Below are 25550 nucleotides of genomic sequence, written 5' to 3'. Positions count from 1 at the left end.
ACCCTAGCAATGACTGCATCCCGTAGGGTAAGGCTAATCTACACACACGCCAACAAAGCCTTAAAAAAAATTCCCATCCTTGATATAACTAACTCCATGCCAGAACAGAAGTCAAAGCTCTTTAAGGGAAGACAACAAAACCTGTTCATAACATAGCAGCTCAACATAAACAAACAACAATAAGAACTAGATATGTGAAGAAGGTGGAATATAGGGCCAATACATGAGTAAAAATCCAATAAACAGAGCCAAAACAAAACAGAGATGACATAGATGTTGAATTGGCAACCGATGACTAAAATAGTTATTGTAAACCTGTTCACGATATCGAGGAAAAAATATTTGCTCATGGCAAATATCAAAAAAAAAAAAAAAAAAGAACCATCAAATAGAACCAAAACATACAAAATATGAATAAAGATTGTCTGGATTGGGTTTAACAGAAGTTTGGACTCTGGACATTAAGATCAATGAACTTGGAGGCAGGGCAAAAGAAACTATCCACACTGAAGGACAGAGGGAAAAATATTAAAATATAAATGAGCAGAAACTCAAGTGGTCCAAAATATATTAGAGTTCCAGAAGAGTAGCAGAAAAAGATCAAGGAAGAGTAAGTAGTTGAAGAAATAAGGGCTGAAATTTTTCTAAATTTGGTAGAAGACTATCAGTCTTCAGATCTAAGAAGCTCAATAAATCCAGAAAGATAAACACAAAGTAAAACTTCACTTAAGTATGTTATAGATAAATTCCAGATAAAAAATATAAAGAGAAAAAAAAAAGCAGACGGACATTAATTCGGAAGAGAAGGGAACTACCTCGACTTGATAAAGGGCGTCTATGAAAAACCTGCAACTAATATCATACTAAATGGTGAAAGAATGAAAGCTTTCCCTTGAGATCGGGAGTAAAACAAGAATGTCTGCTCTTGTAACTTCTATTTAACATTTTGCTATAAGCTCTAGTCAGGCAATTATATATATAAATATATATATATATATATATAGAGAGAGAGAGAGAGAGAGGGAGACATATTTCTCCTATGTAGAAAATTATTAAAAATCCACTAAAATGCTACTAGAACTTATAAGCAAGTGCAACAAGGTTACAATATACAAAAAACAATTGTATTTGTGCACAGCAGCAATGAATGACTCAAAGATGAAATTAAGAAAACAATTCCATTTACAATAGCACCAAAATTAAGCACATGCTCAGGAATCGATTCAACAAAGGAAGTACAAAAATGACAAAATATCATTGAAAGAAAGACAACCTAAATAAATGGAAAGGGTTCATGGACCAGAAGATTTGCTGTTGTTCGAAGGGCATTACTCCCTAAGTTGATCTACAGCTTCAACACAATCCCAGTCAAAATCCCACCTGCCTTTTTTTTGCAGAAATTTGAAGCTTTTTTTAAAAATTCATATGGAAATACAAGAAACTCAGAACAGCCAAAACAATATTGAAAAATAAATGGAAGGCTCAGTACTCACGCTATCCACTATCAAAGCTTATTACAAACTGCAGTAAGTGAGACTGTATTTGACCAGCATAAGAATAGTGCTACAGATCAATGGAATAGAATTTAGAGTTTAGAAATAAACCTGTACATTTATGGTTAACTAATTTTTGACAAGGGTGCCACGCAATTCAATGGGGAAAGAACATTCTTTTCAACAAATGATGGTAAGATAAATGGAGGCAAACAGGTAAAGTTGGATACCTATCTCATATCAGATATAAAAATCAACTCAAAAATGGATCAAAGACAAAAGTAAGAGCTAAAACTGTTAGAAAAAAGCAAAGGCATATATCCACATGTCCTGGGATTATCTTGCCAGTGTAATAGGCAAGAAAGAGAAGTGAAGTCACCCGGACTGAATGTTAATAAGTTAAAATTATGTTTACTTGCAGAACAGGTTTTATGTAGATCATGATGAATCTACAAAAAATTAAGTAATTAGTGAACTTAGCAAGATCTAAGGCAAATATACAGAAAAATCAACTGTTTTTCTAGGTACTAACTAAAATACTTAACTACATAAAGTTTAAGAACTTTTGTTCATGTCAAGACACCAAAGTGATTTAAAAAGAGGCTGGGGGCACCTGGATGGTGCAGTTAGTTCGGTGTCCGACTCGGTTTCAGCTCAGTTCATGATCCCAGTGTTGTGAGCAGCCAGCTCTGCGCTCAGCAACGGGTCTAAGATTTTCTCCCTGTCCCTCCGCCTCTGCCCCCCTTGCTCTCTCTCTCTTTCATTCTCTGTCTAAAAAGAGAGAGAGAGAGAGAGGCTGTGAATCAAAAGATTAGCATTCATAATATATAACAAATTCCCACTAATAAGTAAGACAAGGATAAGGAAAAAATAGAACGATAGAAAAATGGACAAACTGCTTGAACAAACATTTTATTCAAGGAAATACCAATGGCTATTAAACATATAAAAAGAAGGTTCATTTTGTTGGTATCAAGAAAATGCAAATTAAGATCACAATGGAATAATATTTGATACTCCAGAATAAGCAAACATTGAGAATTCGACAATCTCACATATTCAGAGGATATAGAGAATAGAAGGACTCTCTCTTTTTTTTTTTTAAGGTTTTTATTTATTTATTCGACAGAGATAGAGACAGCCAGCGAGAGAGGGAACACAAGCAGGGGGAGTGGGAGAGGTAGAAGCAGGCTCATAGTGGAGGAGCCCGATGTGGGGCTCGATCCCATAACGCCAGGATCACGCCCTGAGCCGAAGGCAGACGCTTAACCGCTCTGCCACCCAGGCGCCCCTAGAAGGACTCTCTTAAATTCTGTTGATAGAAGTACACATTGGTACAACTACTTTGAAAAACGATTTGTTACTATTGTAAAGATGAACATGCAAATACTCTCTGACCCAGTGGTTATACTTTTTGATATATATTTAGGAGAAACGATTCCAAATATATATATATTTAGAGAAACTAAACTGCTTTATAACTACATCCTATCAATTTAATTATATTAAAATATAATTTTATACCAGTAATCATATACCTGAATTTTTATAGCAGCAGGCATTATTCATAATTATCAAAACCTGAAAGTAGCTCAAATGTCCATTTAACATGTAATGGAGCAATACGTGCTGAAATATTTACACAGCGGACATTATTCACCCTTAAAAAATGAACTATAATGTTATCCAATAGCCCAAATTGAACTTATATAACAAACCTGTGTGTTACAAGTAAGTTACAGGAGAAACAGTATGATGCATTTTTCTTATATAAAGCTAAAACAAAAGATGGATAATGTATTGTTTAGGGATACCTGTATATATGGTAAAATTATATTTAGTAATACCTCTTTTGTATGGATCAAATATGGCATAATTCAAAATATTATAATTAAAAATAAAATAAATAAATCCTGTCTTATTGAAAGACTTCGCTGACTTGCTGTTCTGATACTCATGTCTTAACAATGAGACCATATTGAATCCATAACTTTTCTCAAACCAGTTTCTAAAAAACTTTCTTTAAATCCATCCATGTATGCTTATTCCCTTCAACATATAAAATCGTACAGAAATAGTTGAGAAGCTTTCATGGCATCAAAGTCATTTGCCACAAAAATGTCATGATCAGACAAAAACAGCCTTTATTAAAGTACATATTTTTAGATGACATTCTAACATTAGAAGCCACCCAAAAGATAAAGATTTTTAAAGATGTTCCCTACCTCAAGGAATTTGAAGTTGTAAATATACATTAATGCTACAAATGGAGTCCTAGGGGACGGAGAGAGAAGTAAATGTTCACTATTAAATAAGTGCAGATACAAAACATTAATTACTTGCAGTTGCATAAAAATAAGCTATTAAACAAATTACATGAGAAAGTAAGTTATCTAACACACATGCGTGAGACGTAGGTGCTGTAGGTAGAAGTCTGGAAAGTGTTTTTATTGTGCTTGTAATGTGTTATATAAATTACTTCTCTAAAATTTTTAAAGGTAGGCAGCAGAATCTTTATATAAACACTGTTTAGGAAAACCAGCTTCACTTCTGGTTGCAATCAATACCAGTTATTGTATCATAAAAGACCCCACACCAAACTATGGGAAATTCTTAATAACTGTAGGTTAATTGAATTAGATTATATCGTGATTTCTTTTTCTTCTTACTTTTTTTCCTATTGTAAATATGCATCTTATTACATTTAATTTATATTCTTCCCTCTTACTTATGATGAGATTTTTTTGGGGGGGGTCAGGGATGATTTACAAAATATGGTATTAAAAGAAATGTTATATAACTGTATAATCTGTGGGGTACCTGGGTGGCTCTGTCGTTAAGCGTCTGCCTTCGGCTCAGGGTGTGGTCCCGGGGTCCTGGGATCGAGCTCCACATTGGGCTCCCTGCTCCACTAGGAGCCTGCTTCTTCCTCTCCCACTCCCCCTGCTTGTGTTCCCTCTCTCGCTGGCTGTCTCTCTCTGTCAAATAAACAAATAAAATCTTAAAAAAAAAAATAACTGTATAATCTAATCACTGCAAGTTCAAATCAATCTGAGATATATGCCTCTAAATCAGTAGAACGTTTGAAATCTATTTTGCCAAAAAATACAAATAATAATTAAAATGATACAAAAATCAATCTAGGGGCATCTGAGCCACTCAGTCAGTTAAGCGGCTGCCTTGGGCTCAGGTCATGATCCCAAGGTCCCAGGATCAAGCCCTGCATTGAGGGAGCCCGCTTCTCCCTCTGCCTTTCCCCTTGGCTTGTGCTATCTCACTCTCTCTGTCTCTTTCTCAAATAAATAAATAAAATCCTAAAAAAAAAAATCAATCTAAATGTTAAAGACCAAAGGGGGAACACAGTTTTTCCCCAGGGTAGAACCACTGAAGTTAGTAAACATCTGCTTTGGAATATTTAGGCTTCTTGGGACTGAATGTTTTTCTACAAATGAAACGGATTCTGTCATTCATCCAACTATAGCAGATACATTGAGCACCATACAGCTTATTATCGTATTGGATAAGAAGTTTGAATGGTTAGTTCCATACAGAAATAAAAAGACCTTTTGGCACATTTTATAAAATCATGGTGAGACTTGCAAAAATACTGTGAAACAAAGAACTGGCAAAAGCAAGAAATAGAAATACGAAAGATTTCAAATTGAGAGGACCACACAAAAGGGATATTTTAAGATATGAATGGGATTTCTTAAGCAAATCCACTGATTATCCTGATTATAGAGAATGACCAGCTTCAACAGAAGCAGTTATATAGTCTGTCGCCTCACTTGGCTACATGAGTGTTGAGGGAGGTGTACAACGCAGGACAGAGAGAAGTACCACCCTCCCTACATGCTCTGGGCTTTAGAATAAGAGGTGATAACTAGGTGGATAGATGGATACATAGGTAGATAGATAGATAGATATAGGTATTGTTTGTGAGACTAAATCACAGTGTCACCTGCAGAGATCTTTTAAATTCCTAAATACTAAAACAATCTCATGACTGAAAGAGTTGAGTAGGCAAAAATCAGACCAGCAGATTGCTCATGGCCCAGCAATCTTTGATCCAGTGTAAATTAGAAGTCTCCACAGCCAAAGAGCCCTGGTGTGACTTGTAATTAGGCTTATGCTACTGATGAAATAAGCTCATTAAGGCATGTTAAAAATGTAAATAGAAAATTTAAAACCAAATTGTGGGAAAATATAAGTTTAAAAATAGAAAATTAAGCATGGCAAAATGGTGACAGGCAGTATAAAGGCAAATGTAATGATCCCAGACAAGCATTTTGCTGAAATCTAAAAATGCTTTGTACCTTTCCAGACTGATTATGGCGGATGGAGAGCAGTTACTTTGAAGTGTTTAGCTTTCCATGGGGTCGTAACCCTCCAAACAGCAGACTGCATTTGGGATTCTCTTTAAGGGTAATAACACGGTTTCTTTTGTGCAGCAGCATGTACTGAAAAAACTTGTATTGATTCTTTGGATTTTCCAAGTTAATAGGTAAAAGGTTTGTTCTAGGGAAAACCAGGCAGCTTTGGTTATTTACGAACACTAGCCTAGCTTGCAGACCATGCAAAAGAGAAGGTAGAAAAAGGATTCTAGTTTGACTTACGCAACTTGAAGTGTTGTGGATAATGAACTAAGAGAAGCATTGTAAATAGACAATCTACTGTACTTCTGATTGAAACATTTTAGAAACCCAGTTTTCCAGGGACCTAGTAAAAAGACTAAATTAAAAAAAAAATCTTCCATTAATCACTGATTTGTCATTTGAAGCATACCCTGACCAAAGCATGACCCAATCATATCCATTCTTATCCTGAACCAAGAGTAGACTGAGCAAAAAGGATTCATTTAAACAACGACCACAATAAATATTTTCCTTAAGAAATAAAAGACAACAATCAACCAATTAACATTGTCTATTCTAGTCCTTAAAACTCATATTAATATTGCTTGCCAGCCTATTCATAAAAGGCTGAATGTTAAACTTGTATACTGATAATCTGTGGCTTGAATTGACACAATGGCATGAAAAGAATAGGAACTGTGGATATTCAGTAGACATCAAGGTAAACCAGCAAACCCCCCACCATAAACTAGCCAACGGTATGTCATTTTTTTCTAGGAAGTTGGAGAAAATTTTGTGTCTGGGGGGAATGTATGAAGTGAAGGACCTCTATAATTTTGTTACCTGTCATCTCTTTTTTGAGATGAATTTAGGGATTCAAAGAAGAACAAGAGGAAAATGAAACACAGTCATGGCTACTGAAAAATTACAACATTCTCAAAGAAAGAGGATCATTTTGAAGCTCTCCTAACAACCTCACCTAACAACCACCTATGCCTCCCTGACTTGAGAATCGTTCTTTACCTTGTACCTAAAGGTGACAACAAACTACAAATGATAAAAATATATACATGTATTAATGAATTCATAATTGCCTCAAGGAAAGGACTAAGTTTCCAATGGGATTTAATTTATAGATAAGAATATTAATTAATCCTCCCCCAAAAAGTAGTTCATTCCTGTTGCCACTCATTCATCTCATGAGGAACACTTTTGTTTTAATTACAAAATGATGATTGCATGGAAATACATTCCAACAAAACCCACCTGAGCTAAGTCTGACCAGCACTAATAGAGAAATTATGAAATTATGGTATCGTACATCATTGTACACTAAAACCCTCAAATACATAGCAATTAAATCCCCACCAAGTTCAACGATAATAAGTGAGGTAAACATATTCTAAACGCATCAAAAGTAGTCATGTGTTTTTAATGACAAGTGTTTACTACTTTTGTAAATCCAACCTGCTCGTTCCTCAACTCAATAACATATGTGTTCAATTTCTCCTCTCTCTTTGTGCCTCTCTCTCTCCTATAAATCAGTAAAAAGTAATTCATTTTAAAAGGAAAATAAATGATAAAGGCAAGAATATATCCTAACAAGCCCAATTTTGTTGATGTCAATAATAAGAGAGAAAAACAATCAAATAAAGCCTTATTTGGTTTAACAGTTCCATTACTAAGTTCCTAAGGATAAATGTGTGCCGTAAGTTTGTAAAAAAAAGAACAGTTTTCAGATAACACTACCAGTCAGGGTAAATGTTCTCCCTAGCACACTATCCTAATTTCAGAACATCATTCAAATTTCATGGATAACAATAGCCAAAAGGTGGAAGCAATCAAAGTGCCTATGGACAGATGACTGGATAAACAAAGTGTGATCTATAGTATTTATCTGTCCTCTATCTATCCACGATGGAGTATTATTCAGCCTTCAAAAGGAAAGGAATTCTGCCACATGCTACAGTATGAATAGATGAAAAGGGAAAGAGAAGGAAAGGGAAGAGAAGGGAAAGGAGGGTTTCTCTCCACTTCACAGATGTCATAAACACTGTTTTTCCCACCTCTCTAATCAGACTTCGAAGGTCATTACTGATGAGCAAGAGCTGACTCCCGCACAAGGTTTTCATTCTCTTCTTTTACTCCACACATGCGGGCAAATGAAGAAGAGATTGCATCTCTGTGTCTGGAGTTTTTGCTTCTGGTTTTTGCCTGAACGAAGCAGAAGGGGAGGAGCAGAGACCGGGATACCTACATAAACCAAACAAAACAACAAGGAAAAGTTTCCCTGACTAGAGAAGCAGGTAACATAGTTGTTGACTTACGCTCCAGGCAGACTGCCTCCTTTGAGATTTTGACTCCACAACTATTAGCCATCAGCTTGTTCATTAACTGTGGCTTCCTCTTCTACACAGTAAGTATAATCATATAACCTATCTCACAGGGTTGTGTGAGACCAAATGAATTAATATGATATATATAAAACACTTGCTGCTGATTACATGGTTCAGAGAGTTAGTAGGATTTTTTATGAAGGGAATAGAAATCTGTATATCTACCTATATATTTACATATCTCCCAATTTTTGCCATATATGCAAATAGAGACATGGCTCCTTTTATGCTTCTTTAATGATCTGATACATTTATCTCAACCATAATTGGTTTTATATAATTTTTTTCTCCCTTTCCCTATGCCTCCCCCACTGCTCCCCCCCCCCACTCACACTCTCTCTCAAATAAATAAATACAATCTTTAAAAATAATAAAAATAATTTCCAGGAAACCATTACAGAATATTATCATCCTTTATGTTCAGATCGCATGATGAAGCTTAGCTCTTAGAATATATATATATATAATGTTTCTATAGTCTTTTTAAAAAAGATTTATTTATTTATTTGAGAGACAGAGAGAGATAGCACGAGCAGAAAGAGGGGCCGAGGGAGAGAATCTTCAAGCAGACTCCCTGCTGAGAGCAGAGCCCACCATGGGGCTTGATCTCAGGATCCTGAGATCCTGAACTGAGCTGAAACCAAGAGTGGGACGCTTAACAACTGTGCCACCCAGATGCCCCAAAATGTTTCTGTAGTCTTAAAAAATTATCAACATAAACACTTCCCAAATGTTTTGAAATCTTTATTTTATACAAGTCTTTATTTTTAATCAAAGTATAACAAGAGCGCCTATATCAAATTATTAATTTGAGAGACTAGAATGTACCTGAGTTCACCAGTCATAAATGAGAAAGTACTTCAAAGGAAATATGCACATACACAATATGAAAGAAGAAATAATAGAAATTGAAAGCAAGTACTTAGATTTAGTAAAAAGATTCTTGATACATAAATCACACATGAATAAAACATTGGACTTGTTATATTTAGTTTGGCTAATAGTCCAAAGGTGAGTTCATCTAGATACTAATCTCCTTAAGAAAACAACTTATTTTCAAACAAAATTTATGTTTGTAATTCATTAATATTTTAGTGTAAGTACCTTTATATAGTCCATGTTTTTCAAAATTCTACATCATATTTAAACTTGACTAGAAATATTAGTTTTATAAAAGAATCATGTAGAAAGTATTTAAAACAAAGTTTGAAAGGCAATCATGCAAAGCTCAGATCATAGGGAATTTCTGATATTCTGACACTTTAATTTTCTGGTTAATTTAGGTTTTATGAAGAAACTCTTCTTTTATATACCAACTTTTGCAATTAAAGTCTTTTGTCAGGCATCATTAATTTGTCTTCCATCATGGGCACTGTATGGTAAATAATTGAGTTTTTGATGATAGATGGCTATACAGTGCCTCAGAGTCACAAATTATTGTGTATATACAATATTTTCAGTGTAAAATTTTAGGAGAATGAGCTGAATGTGTCCCCATTCTAGGGGATATGTATGGAGTTTGCTTTTTGATCCAACATATTTTTTAAATTTTAAAGCTAATGACAGTATATTTTTAAGAGACACATTGAATTAGAAATGTATAACATATTATATATGTAATTTATTTACATATTTATAGGTAATAATTCTTAAAGCTACTTAAATATACTTCTTCATAAATTTGTTTCATTTTACCTAATTTTATTTTATTTTTTGCTTCCTCCCCCCATGCTGTGACTTCAGCCTATTCAGGGACATTGTAAACTGTTTCTATTCCAGTAGGTGTCAGGCTTTCCCAGAGTGCAGACCAGAAAGCTTCAGAAAAGGCAGGCTAACAGGTGCTATGATGCTTAGTTCTATACTTACTCCAGTTATTCCTGTAAACTGACTCTTTCAGCATTTTGTCTTAAATAATAAATGTTTAAAATACTATTTTCATATTGAAAAAGCCAAAAGCTGTGGAAATACAAAAATTTCTCATTTAATCATCTAGGATTATATAAGCACTCATTAAATTCTAGCATATATAATATAGTATGTATTTATATATTCAGGAGCAATTTAGGGAGGAGAAATATCAAAGGAATGAAATAAAAGGAAATGATTAATGAGAAAAAAATTAAGACACAGAATATACTCCACTGAGTGTTGGTTTTCAATGGCAATAATCTAGTAGATGCATTTATTTCCCAAGGAAATTAAAAAAAAATACTCTTTAACATAATGGTGTGTTTCTCTTGACAATTTTACAGCTTGTGAGAGTAATCCCCTTTGGAGGCTATTAGGTCTGATAATAACTTTGCAAAATACACATGACAAAGATCGAGTGTTTGTGTCCCCCCGAAATTTATACATTGAAATCCAAATGCCCAATATAATAATATTGGAACTAGGGCCATTGGGAGATAGCAGTGCCCTCTTGATGGGATTAGTGCCCTTATTAAAGAGGCCCTAGAGAGATCCCTCATACTTTCTGTCATGTTTGAAATCTGGAAACTCAGAAGAGGGCTCTCTCCTGCCCATGCTACTCTCAGATGTCCAGCTTTCCAAACTGTGAGAAGTTCTGCTGTTTATAACCCAGTCTGTGTTATTTTGGTATATATCAGCCTCAAGGAACTGAGACAACGTATACATTTAACTGATCAGATTTTTCACACTCAAAACCTACTCATAATTCACAGAAATAAGCAGAAAAATGAATATTACAATAGTAGAATTAATTTAATGGTTAGTTTTTAAATTTTAAACAGTATCTTTTAAAATGTGGTGTTCAAAATTTTTACTTGCAAATGGTCTAGTGGAAAATTTGGAGAACTTACCATTTTAGACATTATATTAGAAGTCATAATTCATTAAAGTAAGCTACCTATTTGTGCATACAGCAAGTTATGTAGCTTATAGAAAATCAATAAATAAACGAAGTTCTAAAAGAAAGGTCATTGAACTTAGCAAATTAAATGCTCATCTCGTTTGGTATTCAACTTTTATTTTGCTTCTGGCATCTTTCATTAATATTTTACCATATTTATAACCATTGTGTATACAAAATAAAATAAAAAACAAAGAAGTAGATAACTCTGACAGCCCTGATTTCTGCTCTATTCTCTCCTCCCTTTCATTAAAACAAACAAACAAACCACAGAAGCAAACAAACAAATAAAAACAAGCAAAAAACTCTCCTTAGTCAAGTGTCCATATTTTCATATTTTCCAAATTTATATCTCTAGTCTTGATCTCTGCTCTGAACTCCAAATTCATCCAATAATTAGTTATCGCACAGAGTTTTGTTGAGCTTTCTTTCTATGGGCCTGGCACTGTTGGGGGCAATAAATAGAATAATAAATAAGAAAGGCAAGGTTCCTAGGTGGTTCAATATTCACAAATCAATAAATATGACATACCACATTAATAAAAGAGAAGATAGGAACCATACGATCCTGTTGATAGATGCAGATAAAACATTTGACAAAATACAGCATCCATTCTTGATAAAAGCCCTCAACAAAGTAGGGATAGAGGGAACATAACATCACAAAGGCCATGCATGAAAAACCTACAGCTAATATCATCCTCAATGGGGAAAAACTGAGAGCTTTTCCTCTACAGTCAGGAACAACAAAAAGGTGTCCACTCACCATTGTTACTTAACATGCTATTAGAAGTCCTAGCCTCAGCAATCAGACAACAAAAAAATAAAAGGCATCCAAGTCAGCAAGGAAGAAGTCAAACTTTCACGATTTGCAGACAACATGATAACTCTATGTAGAAAACCCAAAAACTCCATCAAAAAAAAAAAAATTGCTAGAACTCATACATGAATTCAGCAAAGTTGCAGGATATAAAATCAACATACAGAAATCTGCTGCATTTCTATACATCAATATTGAAGCACCAGAAAAAGAAATCAAGGAATCAATTCCACTTGTAATTGCACCCAAAACAGTAAGATACCTAGGAATAAACCTAACTAAAGAGGTAAAAGATTTGTACTCTGAAAACTATAGAACATTTATGAAAGAAATCAAAGAGGACACAAAGAAATGGAAAAGCCTTCCATGCTCATGGACTGGAAGAACAAGCATTGTTAAAATGTCTATACTACCCAAAACAATCTACACATTTAATGCAATCCCTATCAAAATACCACCAGTACTGGGGAACCTGGGTGGCTCAGTCAGTTAAGCGTCTGCCTTCAGCTCAGGTCATGATCCCAGGGTCCTGGGATCAAGTTCCACATTGGGCTCCCAGCTCAGTGGGGAGTCTGCTTCTCCCTCTCCCTCTGCCTCTCCCCCTGCTCATGCTCTCTCTGTCTCCCCCTCTCAAATTAATATTTAAAAAAATACCACCAGTATTTTTCACAGAGCTAGAACAACCAATCCTAAAATTTGTATGGAACCACAAAAGACCCTGAATAGCCAAAACAATCTTGAAAAAGAAAAGCAAAGCTGGAGGTACCACAAGTCCAGACTTTAAGCTATACTACACAGCTATAGTCATCAAGACAGTATGATGTTAGCGCAAAACGGACACATAGATCAATGGAACAGAATAGGGAACCCAGAAATGGACCCACAACTGTATGGTCAATTAATCTTTGACAAAGCAGGAAAGAGTATCCAGTGGAAAGAAGACAAGCTCTTCAAGAAGTGGTGCTGGGAAAACTGGACAGCAACATGCAGAAGAATGAAACTGGACCTCTTCATTACCCCATACACAAAAATAAATTCAAAATGGATAATATCCTAAATGTGAGACAGGAAACCATCAAAATCCTTGAGGAGAACACTGGCAGTAACCTCTGACCTCAGCCATAGCTATTTCTTACTACACATGTCACTGGAGGCAAAGGAAACAAAAGCAAAAATGAACTATTGGGACCTCATCAAGTACAAAGCTTCTGCACAGTGGAGGAAACAATCAACAAAACTAAAAGGCAATCTACAGAATGGGAGAAGATATTTGCAAATGACATATCTGATAAAGGGTTAATATCTAAAATCTATAAAGAATTTATCAAATTCAACACCCCAAAAATAAATAATCCAGTTAAGAAAGAAGCAGAAGACATGAACAGACATTTTTCCAAAGAAGACATAAGAATGGCTAACAGACACATGAAAAGATGCTCAACATCACTCATCATCAGGGAAATGCAAATCAAAACTACAACGAGATACTATCTCACACCTGTCAGAATGGCTAAAACTAACAACACAGGAAACAACAGATGTTGGCAAGGATGTGGAGAAAGGGGGACCCTCTTACACTGTTAATGGGAATGCAAGCTGGTGCAGCCACTGTGGAAAACAGTATGAAGATTCCTCAAAAAGTTAAAAATGAAACTTTCCTATGACCCAGCAATTGCAGTACTAGGTATTTACCCAAAGGAAACAAAAATACTGATTTGAAGGGATACATGCATCCCGATATTTATAGCAGCATTATCAACAATAGCCAAACTATGGAAAGAGCCCAAATGTCCACCAACTGATGAATGTACAAAAAAAGTGGTACATATATATATATATATATATATATATATAATGGAATATTACTTGGCCATCAAAAAGAATGAAAACTTGCCATTTGCAACAATGAGGATGGAGCTAGAATGTATTAGCCAAGTGAAATAAGTGAGTCAGAGGAAGACAAGCACCATATAATTTCACTCATATATGGAATGTAAGAAACAAAACAGATAAACATAGGGGGAAAAAAAAGAGAGAGAGAGTGAGAAAGAGAGAGAAGAAAACCATAAGAGACTCTTAACTATAGAGAAACCTGAGGGTTTCCGGAAAGGAGGTGGAGGGTGGATTGGCTACATTGGTGATGGGTATTAAGGAGGCCACTTGTGATGAGCACTGAGTGTTATATGTAAGTGATGGATCACTGAATTTTACTCTTGAAGCAACAACAAAAAAGAAAGGCAAGGTGCCTGTTTTCATGGGATGTATGATGTCTTGTGGAAAAACAGAAAAGACACAACTGTCAACATAAATAAACCCAATAATTTCATGTCAGTGCCATGAAGAAAAAAATAAGGGTGCTAGAATAAAAATGGCAAATTCATACTGGGTAATCAGAATTTTCATTGAGGAGGGACTTTAAGCTGAAGTTGCATGAGGAAAAGAATTCTCTTTTTCCATATACTGAAAGAAGAGCATTCTAGCAAGAGCAAACAGGAAGGTTCCTTGAGATGCATATAAACTTCACAAGTTCAGTACCCAGAGAAAAGGTCAGTGTGGCCAGAGGAAAAGAAGTTGAATGAACTTGGGAGTGTGATGAAGATGAGATCATAGAGATAGTCAGGAGTCCTATCAAGCAAGACCCTGTGGGCCACGGTGAGGATTTGGGATTTTATTCTAAATGGAATGGAAAGCTACTGAGTGACTTTTAGAATGTGAGCAAAATGTTAAATTCCACAGATTTTAAGACAACATCTTTGAAATCAAGAATATATTTTAAAATCAATGGTATCTTTCAGTCACTATTGTCAGACGGTAGTTATTGCCATTGCCTTAAAGACACCTTAGCCAGTTTCATTTACATTTTCATTTTAAGTATGCAAAAGAGTGACATGTATATGTATACACAAAATAATGTCTACAAGATAATTAAGTTTAAAAATTCTAAGAAATATTGATGTCATACTTTTCTTTCTTGTAGTGTGTAAAACAATGTGTCTCAAAAGATGAAGTCTTACATCCAATGAAACTCATTAATCTGATTTAAAAGTTTAAGCACCTTAGATTTACAGTGATATATGTCTATTTTTTTTTAAGTTAAAAGCATCTCTCACTTGTGTGGAACATGGATTACATGGGGCAAGAGTGGTAACATGTAGAAAAGCTGAGTCTAGTGGTAGATAATGGAGGCTAGGAAAGGACGGTATAGTGAAGATAGAGAGGGATTTAAGATACACTGGAAGAAGTACCAAGAAGACTTCTTGATAGATTAGATAAAAGTTAGGAGGGAAAGAAAAATGTCATGATTATATCAGGGGTTTCTAGTTATGGAGCTAGACATTTACTGAGATGGTGAAGATTCACGTACGTGTGTGCAGGGGTTGGGATTCTGGGAGAAGTTAAGTAGGCAATTGATGTCTATCAATACCTCATTTTACCTAGTGTCCTCTCAGGGAAGGCTTACCCACCTTCAAGGCAGGCCATTCACTCTGTTACATACTCTCGTAAGCTTCATTCAGCATGTTTACCACCATTCGGATTCAACATCAGCATTTGGGATTCACTGTTTTTCCTCCTCACGTCCTTCCCACTGGACTATAGACTCTACGAGGGCAGAAGAGGTGGCAGTTTTTGTTCACTATTTTACCCCCAGCACAAACACAATGCTGGGGACAGATTAGATCTTCAGCAAATAATTGTTCAATGCATAAAGAAGTTAATTCTAATTTCTTCTTTTCATCCTGCCTATTTCAGAGTACTTGGTCACTGACCAACAACCACTCTACCAGATAAGAAACCACAGCTCTGGGGTAGCCAGGAGTTTCTGCACTGCTAAGACCAGAGAAAGTACAAAATGAGACAAAAATTACGCCAGAAAAATCCTATAGACAGAGGTATTCCTTTTACCTAAAATCACTATAATATTCCAAAAGCAGTAAGGAAAAACAAAACAAGCACAACAACAATGGAAACCTAAAATTAATCATCTAGATTTCATCACAGAGGAAAAAAGGGATATTTCTTTGGAAAAGATTCCTCTTTATATTCAAATATTAATCTATAAATTTTACATTCAGCTTATTAAATATTTATTGTGTACCTATTATAACCCAGAGACTTTGCTAGCATTCAAATATGTCTCCATAAGAAAGGAGCTCACAAAGTTCACCATAATTATAATGCACTATTAATGTAAACACAGTGATAGAAGAATTCAAGGAGAGCTCTGTGAAAGTTAGAAGGGCCACCTCACAGCCTGAGGAGGCTTCCTGGAGCTATTATTATTGGGCGTAACGGAAGTAGTTGATGGGAAAAGACAATGTTAGCCAAAGAGATGAACAGGGCACAAAGACAGGTTTAATGAATAGCATATTATGGACGAGAGATTTTCAAATTTTACTGGCCAGGAAGTCCCAGAAAATGAGGCTGGGGAGGAGGCAGAAGCCAGATCAAGGATGGCATTGTATAGGGAACTGGGTAAGGATCTGGGCTTTATTCTGGAAGCAAAGAATAGCCTCTGAGGGCTCATACGCTGGGAAATAAACTGTTCACTCTCATTCACCCACTTGGGAGATCAGACTGCACTTGCTAAAGGAGTATAATGTAGGAGTTCGAAGCCTGTCTCCGAAGCCAGCCAACCCCGTTTGAATCTCTGCCCCAAGGTTTACTTTTTTGTTGTTGTTGTTATGTTATGTTAGTCAGTACATCATTAGTTTTTGATGTAGTGTTCCATGATTCATTGTTTGCGTGTAACACCCAATGCTCCATGCAATACGTGCCCTCCTTAATACCGAGATTTACTTTTAAGTGACCTTAGTTAAATTACTTAATCTCTCTGAAAGAAATAATAACAGAATCTTCTTCATGAAGTTATGGTAGTAATCAAATGATTGAAGAAAAAAAAATATATATATACACACACACATATATTCACTCAAAGCAATAGAGTGCTAGGAAGAGATGTCATAAAGGGTTTGCTATTGTTATAACTTGCTGATCAAATGAAAATATGGAAGACTTTATCAAGGCTTCCTTGTATCAGCATTGTGTCCATAAGGCACGGAACTGTTTTCTCTAGCACCATTATCTATCATTATCTATCCCATGGCATCATGAGTAAGAAGTCTTAGATTTGATGGAAAGGATCACCAAAAGAAAACCTCAGGCTTTCCAGGACCTCAGGCTACAGAATCTCTAAGTACAGTCAGTACTTTTCTCTAGAAATAATTTAAAATTATTTTCATTGGAAATTCCATGGGACGATGTTCTATTCGGCAGGTTACACTTTTAATATCGTGCTTCTTCCTAACACATTGAGTTTTTAGAAATCTGACAGATACGTTATTGCTTACTTTTTATAAGACATATCCCTGCAGGCAGAATCATTCTTATTTTAAAAATTCTATGTATCCTTAGAAACTAGAATAGTGTTAGGCACGTAATAAAACAACTAGCATTTATATAAAAACTAGTATTTCTCAAATGATCAATTACTAGTTCTAATTATGAAACAATGCAATATAAAATTTAAGTGACATTTTAATGTGCATTTTCCCCTTCCTGTTTTGATTATATTTCATATTCTACTGAAAAATCTTTTGATGTCAGCATCTTTAGAAAGTTCATAATCATTTTTAATGAGTGCCTAAGAGTTCTATATAATTGGTTTAAAAAATAAAATTATAGAGTCTAATAAAATATGACTAATAGAAGTGATTGTGTAAGTGACATGGCATTTGCTATCGCTATTTAATAGACCACATTCTGTGGTCATGAAACATGAAAAAGTTTAATGTGTATGTGAAAATGTCTATTATAGGCAAAGTTTACCCAACCTAAGTTGAACATTTTGTCATCTGTAGCATTTGTTTTACAGTAAATTGGGATTGTTCTAGATTCCACTAAGTAAAAAAGTATCTAGTTAGAGTTAGATTTACTTACATATTCTAAAAAATTCTATAACCTCTGAAATACAGGGAAATAATGAATTTAAATAATGAAGAATACATAAATATGAATCTATTGGCTTATATTCTTCCCAGTGTCTCCTCATCTTTATATCAACAACAGCTTTGACACGATGCCTATCACAGAGCAGGTGTAAGCTCCTATCATTAACTTAAACCATGTTACATAGTAAGATGTTTAACTCAACTAAGATCCCAAGGCATTATTTGATGTCTTGAAATTATTTTATTGTAGGTGAAAGGTATTTGAAAGTTTAATTTCATAACACTAAACTACTAGTATTTCAAACAGATCACTCTGAACATTAAACAAATAAAAACATTGACCTGCATTTTTCACAGCTATTTTGTTTGCTTGTTTCTTTGTTTTAGTATTTTTTTTTTTTGGCCCCTTTGAAAGTCTTCATTAACAATACTTAAAAGTTTTATTTTTTTACTTTAACAATTCACATAGGATTTGCTCAAATTTTGAATCGAAATCAATTCGAAAATTTGACTTTTCTATTCATCACATTCATGATAATGGCATTAACTCAATATAACAGGACTCGTAAAATATGTTTCATAGCACCTGTTCTGTGAGAAGCATGCATCTAAGTATATTTGATTAATATGAATCTTGCAGGATTCACCCTGTGAAGTTGGTATTTTTATCTGTATCCCCTATACCATATCTATATTTTACATATGAAAAAACTCAGTCTCGGGGAGCTCAATGAACTTGCTCAAAGTCCCCAAGACAGTACTGAAGCCAGGATTCCACCCCAGCTCTGCCTGGTTCGATCTTGAGAACTCTACCTTCCATAGCACCAGGCTCTGTCAATTTTTAAATCTGTTCACATCCCAACCGTATTGTCATTTTTTCTTTCATGTTGTGGGTGTCCTTCTGAGCACCATCAACATACCCTTGAGTTGAATAAGCAACTAACAATCACTGTGGTGTTACATTGTTTGTTAGTGAATATCTCCAATAAAAGCCCCTTCGTGACTTTGAGAGGTTCAATTAAAACAAAATTGCTGCATTTTTTTGGTTCATCTTTTCTCCATTAGATAAAGTAATGCTTAATTACCTATCTAACTGAAATGTGATCCAATTTCACCCTGAACATGAAAACATTTTCTGAGAGTGAGAAACTGTTAGCTTGCAATCTTAAAGACTTTATAGTTGGGGAGAGGGAAAAAAAAAGAAAAGAATGTTTCTTACTTTCCTCTCGTTGTTTCAAAACTTGATTTTTGATCGTTGGTTTTCTGGCTTCCACCGCTGTCACCTCTGCTGAGGTATGTTTCCCGTGGGGATCGATTTCCCGGGCCGCCTGCCACTGCGTTGGGAGAGATGGCTTGTTGACTTGTCTTTCTGGCAAAGCTCTGAAGAAATTTCATTGTAGAGTTGGAAAGGACCACTGACTCTGCTCTTGGGCTGAACTTGAGGCTAGGTTTGGTTGGGAGGGCGAGAGGCTGTAACTTCAGCACCCCTTCTGTCTTCCCTGGGGGTGTGAGAGTTGGGTTTCTCACATTCCCAGGAGGTGAGCCTGTCTCTGAGGGAGGCAGAGTTGATTTTAGCAGACTCTCTTCAGAGGTTCTTGCCTCAGGAACTGTGACAATCTCAGCTGACATGATCTGAGGGGTCGGCAGCATTTTATTTAGAGAAACCGTAGCAGAGGCCATGTTCTCCCGGGAGCCTGCATCCTCAGCAGTAGTCCAAGTATGCGTGGTGTTGATAAGCCCAAAGCCCCCATTCCATAAACTAGAAAGCAGGATAAATAGCCTTGCTCTCTTCATCTCAGTAGTTTGAAGCAAGAAAGCTCATGTGAAATTGGGAGATACAGTCCTTCAAGTGTTTTCAACAGCTGCTTCCACACTGGATCTGCTGAGACAGAGCTTTGCCAATTTGAGATGTGTAGAGGAAATAGGTTTCTGTGTTTTGTAGTGGACTCAGGAAGTTTGATTTCCTGTTTCTGTAGGTTTTGTGTGATCTGTGACCTCTGGTGGGATGGATCTGTGGAGGTGGTGAAGGGTGTCTGATGAAGTAAATGGCAAAATACAGGCAATTATTATCAGGAAAACCCATGAGAAAAACATGAAGTAACTTTCCTCTACTATGTCCACTCATGTTTCATTGGTTGCCAATTTTGAAGAGAAATTTCACATTGATGATAGGGAGTATGGAATTTTGTTTGGATGAACTGAATCAAGGAGTTTAACATTTTGTTCTACTACACAGGGAAACTGAGAGAAAAAAAAGTATGACATTTCTTTTCCACTGTGCCCCATCCAGAGAATCACATTTTGTTCAAATGCTTATACTCATGCACATACAACAAGCAAAAACTCATTGACAGAGCCTCTAACCTTTTACACATCACAGGCTGAATTATGATACATACATATATATATCTCCCTATTTTTATAAATACACTTCAGCCAAAGCATTACTTGAAGTTAATCTCAATGATGGTAAGTAATAACAAAACAGAAAAGTAAAAATTACTGAATTATACAGGTAGATATGGAACTTACTTTAAATTTTGCTCTCAGAACTTCTACCAGAACTGTTTATGGAATGAATAATCAAGATTTTGGATAATAACGGATGAAGAAAGAATGAAGTCACATGAAATAAATTAAAATGGAATCATATATAATGCTTTTGTACTTTTACTGTGGTGCAAAAGTATATTAGCTGCAGATAATAGAGAACTAAATCAATTAAAGACTTTTCTGTGGTTGTTTTCCTAGTAGAGATGCTTCATAGGATTTATGATTTCACTACTACAGCAAATCTCTGATTTTCAGGCTTCAATTAAGCTCTCTCATCTGTAAAAAAACTCCACAACAGACTCTTTGGACATATAAATAACACATTATAACAGTTCATCCATTCATTCATTATTCAGTAATTACCCAAACCCTCAGTCAGCTTCAGTCAGGCACTCTTTTAGGTGCTGAGATTATAAAGCAAGAATATTCTTGGCTCTCCACCTGCTTATGGTCTATTATGTTATCTGAAAGCCAGATCTATGTGTAATTAATCTTTCTGCTAATTTTTGTGCCAGGCATTGGGCTCTTTTTTTTTTTTTTTTTAAAGATTTTTTATTTATTTATTTGACAGAGATAGAGACAGCCAGCGAGAGAGGGAACACAAGCAGGGGGAGTGGGAGAGGAAGAAGCAGGCTCATAGCAGAGGAGCCTGATGTGGGGCTCGATCCCATAACACCGGGATCATGCCCTGAGCCGAAGGCGCTTAACCGCTGTGCCACCCAGGCGCCCCAGGCATTGGGCTCTTGCTGAATATTCAGTCATAGAATTTTTTTTTTTCTTTCAGAATTGGATAACCGGAAACCTCGTGCCTGTTGGGTTATCTATTACCGCAGATATACACTCCTGTCCCTAATCATGTATACAGAGCACCAGGATTTGAGACAAGGCCTAATTTTTCTCTGTTCTACTAACTACTCGGTCATAATACTTTTTTCTCCCCTTAATTTTTGCCATTTATTTCTACAAGTATATTGTTGACAAATTAGAGATATGTAATATGAGATTATTTAAACTAAGACACATATTAACCAGTAGCAACTCTAATTAACTTTAATATGAAGTACAAAGCATCTGTTTCTTGGATACACCATGGAACAATCCTACAAACCTTGCATTAGTAAAAGAACAAATAGGTCTAGCACAGAAAATCCAGGCAACAATTCATCACTGAAAAGGGCATAATTTTCACAACACAAACCTGGTTTCTTCACTAGTAAGAAAAAGACATTACAGCATCTTTATCTGTAAAAGACACGAACAACTAGTCTTGGCTTTGAGCAAACGAGTAATTGGGAAAAACCCAAGAAAAAATTTTGTTTGGTGTACAATTTTAAATCCATTTTCTTAGATTTAGTAAAAGCAGATGAAAAGACTGTCCTGAAAGTTTAAGAAACAACCAGAACGATGGCACACATAGATTTTTCTTTTTTTTCTTTTCTTTTCTTTCTTTCTTTTTTTCTTTTTCTTTTTTCTTTTCTTTTTTTTTTTTTTTTTGCTTCCATGGTTTGTAAAATACATCTTGATCCTGTTCAGGACAGTGAACTTTAGTGGTAAAGGGTCTCTCATTGGATCTATAACTGGTAACAAATTGCTCTCAAATGGTAATAAACACTGAACTGAGCTATGCAATTTGTTTTGCTCTTGTAAGGTATTGACCAATAACGACTTTTGGTTACCCTCCTCCTAGCTTACAAATGACCTTGTGATCAAAAGGCTACAGGTTCTGCATCTCATTATCAACCCACCAAGCCATCTTTCCATCTAACTCCCCAGAGAATCCCCAGCTCATATGGCGGTTTTAGATGTACGGGTCATCCTGTAATTAGAGACATAAAATATCTGTACTCCAGAAACTGTCAGAGGCCTAACCTCAACTTCTGCTTTCTCAGACCCACTGATACTCACCAAATAACAATTAAGAAAAATAATATTCCTGGGATTACTGTCTAAAGATACTCAATCCATTCTTCTAACTGCTTTAAATACTATCTGTGGATCACGCCATACCATCAGAGTTTCATATACATGTATGCCATCATTTTGCTATACCCCATATTGCTCACTAGATGTTTACCTTATGTTTTACCCTATTGCCGTGTATTCGTTTTGAGTAATTTTATAAGCAAGGAACTATGAAACTCATTATATTATGTGCTATCAGGAGGTTTTTTGGGTCATTTTTCATTGTATCATAAATATAGGATTGAATACATATTGCAAATTGAGTTCTCTTTAGGTAATGAGATAATGGGTTCATTCTATTTTTCTTTTTTCCCTTATAATATGCATGGATCGATTTTCTAATCACTAGAAAAAATGCTTATTAAGTTGAAATAAAAATATAAATGAGTTAAAAGAGAATCTTAGATTGAGGATTTCCTTGTTTGTAGATGGTGCTATGTATTATTTAAAACAATTTTTATGGCTGTAAGAGTATTATTCTTTGTAGAACGTTGAGGTGTAAGTAACTTTTACTAGATTAATAGAATTTCTTAGCCACTTCTTTCTTTCCTTTTCACATGAGAAATTCTTATTTTTAAAAAATAGGTTAAAACATTTATTTTTTTTTTATTTTAAATATTTTATTTATTTATTTTGGGAGAGAAAGAGCATGAGCGGAGGGGAGGGGCAGAGGGTAAGGGAGAAACAGACTCCCTGATGAGCAGGGAACCTGATGCAGGACTGATTCCAGGACTTTGGGATCATGACCTGAGCCCAGGCAGATACTTAACTGACTGAGCTACCCAGGTGCCCTAAAACATTAAAAATAATATTTCATTATAACCCTCCTCCATAAATGGTCACTGCCAAAAAATAATCACAGAAAACAAAGTTCTAGGGGCACCTGGGTGGCTCAGTCGTTAGGTGTCTGCCTTTGGCTCAGGGCGTGATCCCGGTGTTCTGGGATCGAGACCCGCATCAGGCTCCTCCGCTGGGAGCCTGCTTCTTCCTCTCCCACTCCCCCTGCTTGTGTTCCCTCTCTCGCTGGCTGTCTCTCTCTCTTTCTGTCAAATAAATAAATAAATAAAATCTTAAAAAAAAAAAGAAAAAGAAAAAAAAGAAAAAGTTCTAAGCCTTTTTCAATTTTATGTTTCTTGAAAGTAATGAAAACCTTTTGAATATATATACAGACAAAGGGAGTTGTAAGCATACAGTCAAAGGGCTGGGAAGGGGAGGGAAAGGGAAAAAAACAGATTTAAGCAAGAATTTCATGAGCCATAAAATGTGCTAGATAAGTTAAATTTGGCATATTATTTAATTCTCCCAGTCATGCTAGGTAAGTATTCTACTCTCATTTTGCTGATAAAAAAATTAAGCTTAAGGAAGTTAAATAATGTCCTAGAGTAACACACTGGTAATTGACAGAACAGATATTTATGTCCTATTCTGAGTCTTTCCACCATCTAATAATATACCCCATAAAAGAGGTAGTAAACTTCTAAATTTATGGAAATTTGAGGAAAATAACTGTCGAATTGTCTTAAATTCATTTTCTCAATGGTTTTTAACTTCTTTATTTTTTGCTTTTATCTCAGAGCTAAAACATATATGGAGATACACTAATAATTTAATGACTTCAGTTACTTTGAGTTTATGGAATTAGAGGAGAAAATTTGTGTTTTTTTAAGTTTGCTTTTAGTATAAACTTTTGTGGTTTTTTTTTCCCTTTGGCTGGGTGCCTTTTTCAATTTCTGTGCTGTATTGTAAGGGATGACATTGCCTTATTTTTGACAGCACAATAATTAGCTTCTTTCATTTCCTAGAATGGAACCTCCAAGACAGCAGAAAACTGCTACTTTCCCATCACCTAGAACAGTGCCTAGTTGGTATTCAATAAATATTTATTGTTAAATAAATGAATAAATGGATGAAACTGTGAATGTACTTCAGTAACAGCATCTGTCAGAGGGCTAAAAAGGGTATCTATTTTTCCAACTCATAACCACACAAAAGAAACAAAAAACAATCTAAATAAACACAATATACTCACTTTATGACCACCCCTTCAACCAGATTGCCTCTTGTAAATCTTTCCAAAATAAAATTTAGAAAGCCCATTATTTCTACCTCACCTGTTTTCAAAATGTATCTTAAATAGGTTATTTTGAAACCACCACAGGCACATGAGAATCAAAGCAAAGACTAAGAGCTGTGTAATGAAGGACAATGAAGCAGTAGTAATGGCAGAAAAAAATCTAAGGTATGCAAATTAAAATTAAGAACAAAATTTAAGTCTTTGTGGGCTGGTAGGAAAGGGAATATGGAAGTATAATGAATTATATCATTCTTAATATTAAGTGAGAAAAGCATATTAGTTTGTCAGGAAAGAAAACACAACATTGTTAGTCTTAATATTAAATTTTTAACTTTACAATTAAGAACATAGAGAACACTTGATAACACAAGACAAAATATCCCACATAAGCAAAAGTCTATATTGATAGTTTATCTTAGTGCTTAATTTATATTTCCCATTGTAGTAGAACAGTATACTTCAAATGAAATTAAGATTTATTTCTTTTGAAAATTTTAGAAATAACAATATTTCATTTCCCAATTTATTTTTGGCCTTTGAGTGACTTCTCCTGAAAATATGGAATAGATGCAATTTTCCCCTTTTCCTCCTGCTAAGCACCTCTGAAAATCCTGCACAGTATATATCAAATGAACATAAGAAGACTCTGAAAGATAGAGACAAACAAGGCAGACTGGCTAGGAGGACCCAAGGAACAACATAACATTGAGTTCTCTGGATTTTCTTTTTGTCTCAGATCCTAGTGCTAGAGAATTTGGCAAACTAGGAGCACCAACAGCACAAACAATAAAAGTTCCCAGAAAGGACTAAAAAATGGCCAGCTCAGAAAGACAGGCATCTAGTCAATTGCTGCACTACCCCCACCAAAGCTACAGAAAACATGTGATCCCATGCCCACCCTTGACGCAAAGGCTGAATGGAGGGCCTTAGACTTCCACCTTCTCAAGGTTGCGACAGGGTATCAGCCCCCCATCTCTCCCCTGGCTGCTGGAAAAAGGCCAATAGAGAAGCCAGAAATTTCATCATCAAGGGAGCTCCACTGAGTCACTGCTCTAACCCTCTAAAGGCTGGGTAAAGGGC

General features: G+C 35.4%; 1 protein-coding gene across 3 annotated transcripts in view; it reads right to left on the bottom strand.

The window, feature by feature from the left end:
• MMRN1 (multimerin 1) overlaps positions 1-19909 on the bottom strand; it is a 57921-nt gene extending 38012 nt beyond the window's left edge. For 2 of the 3 annotated variants that reach the window (XM_044388081.3, XM_026509721.4), the window contains exon 1: positions 19101-19909. In XM_044388081.3, the coding sequence (XP_044244016.2) occupies positions 19101-19675 (575 nt within the window). In that variant the 5' untranslated portion in view covers positions 19676-19909. Of the gene's footprint in view, positions 1-4313; positions 4428-19100 lie in introns of those variants that run through there. The other variant, XM_057309722.1, reaches the window with a different exon arrangement.
• Between the last annotated feature and the right edge of the window lie 5641 nt (positions 19910-25550).

This window comes from Ursus arctos, unplaced genomic scaffold (assembly GCF_023065955.2).
Source record: "Ursus arctos isolate Adak ecotype North America unplaced genomic scaffold, UrsArc2.0 scaffold_9, whole genome shotgun sequence".
NCBI classification, from domain to species: Eukaryota; Metazoa; Chordata; class Mammalia; order Carnivora; family Ursidae; genus Ursus; species Ursus arctos.
This window is presented reverse-complemented; position numbering and strand designations above follow the sequence as displayed.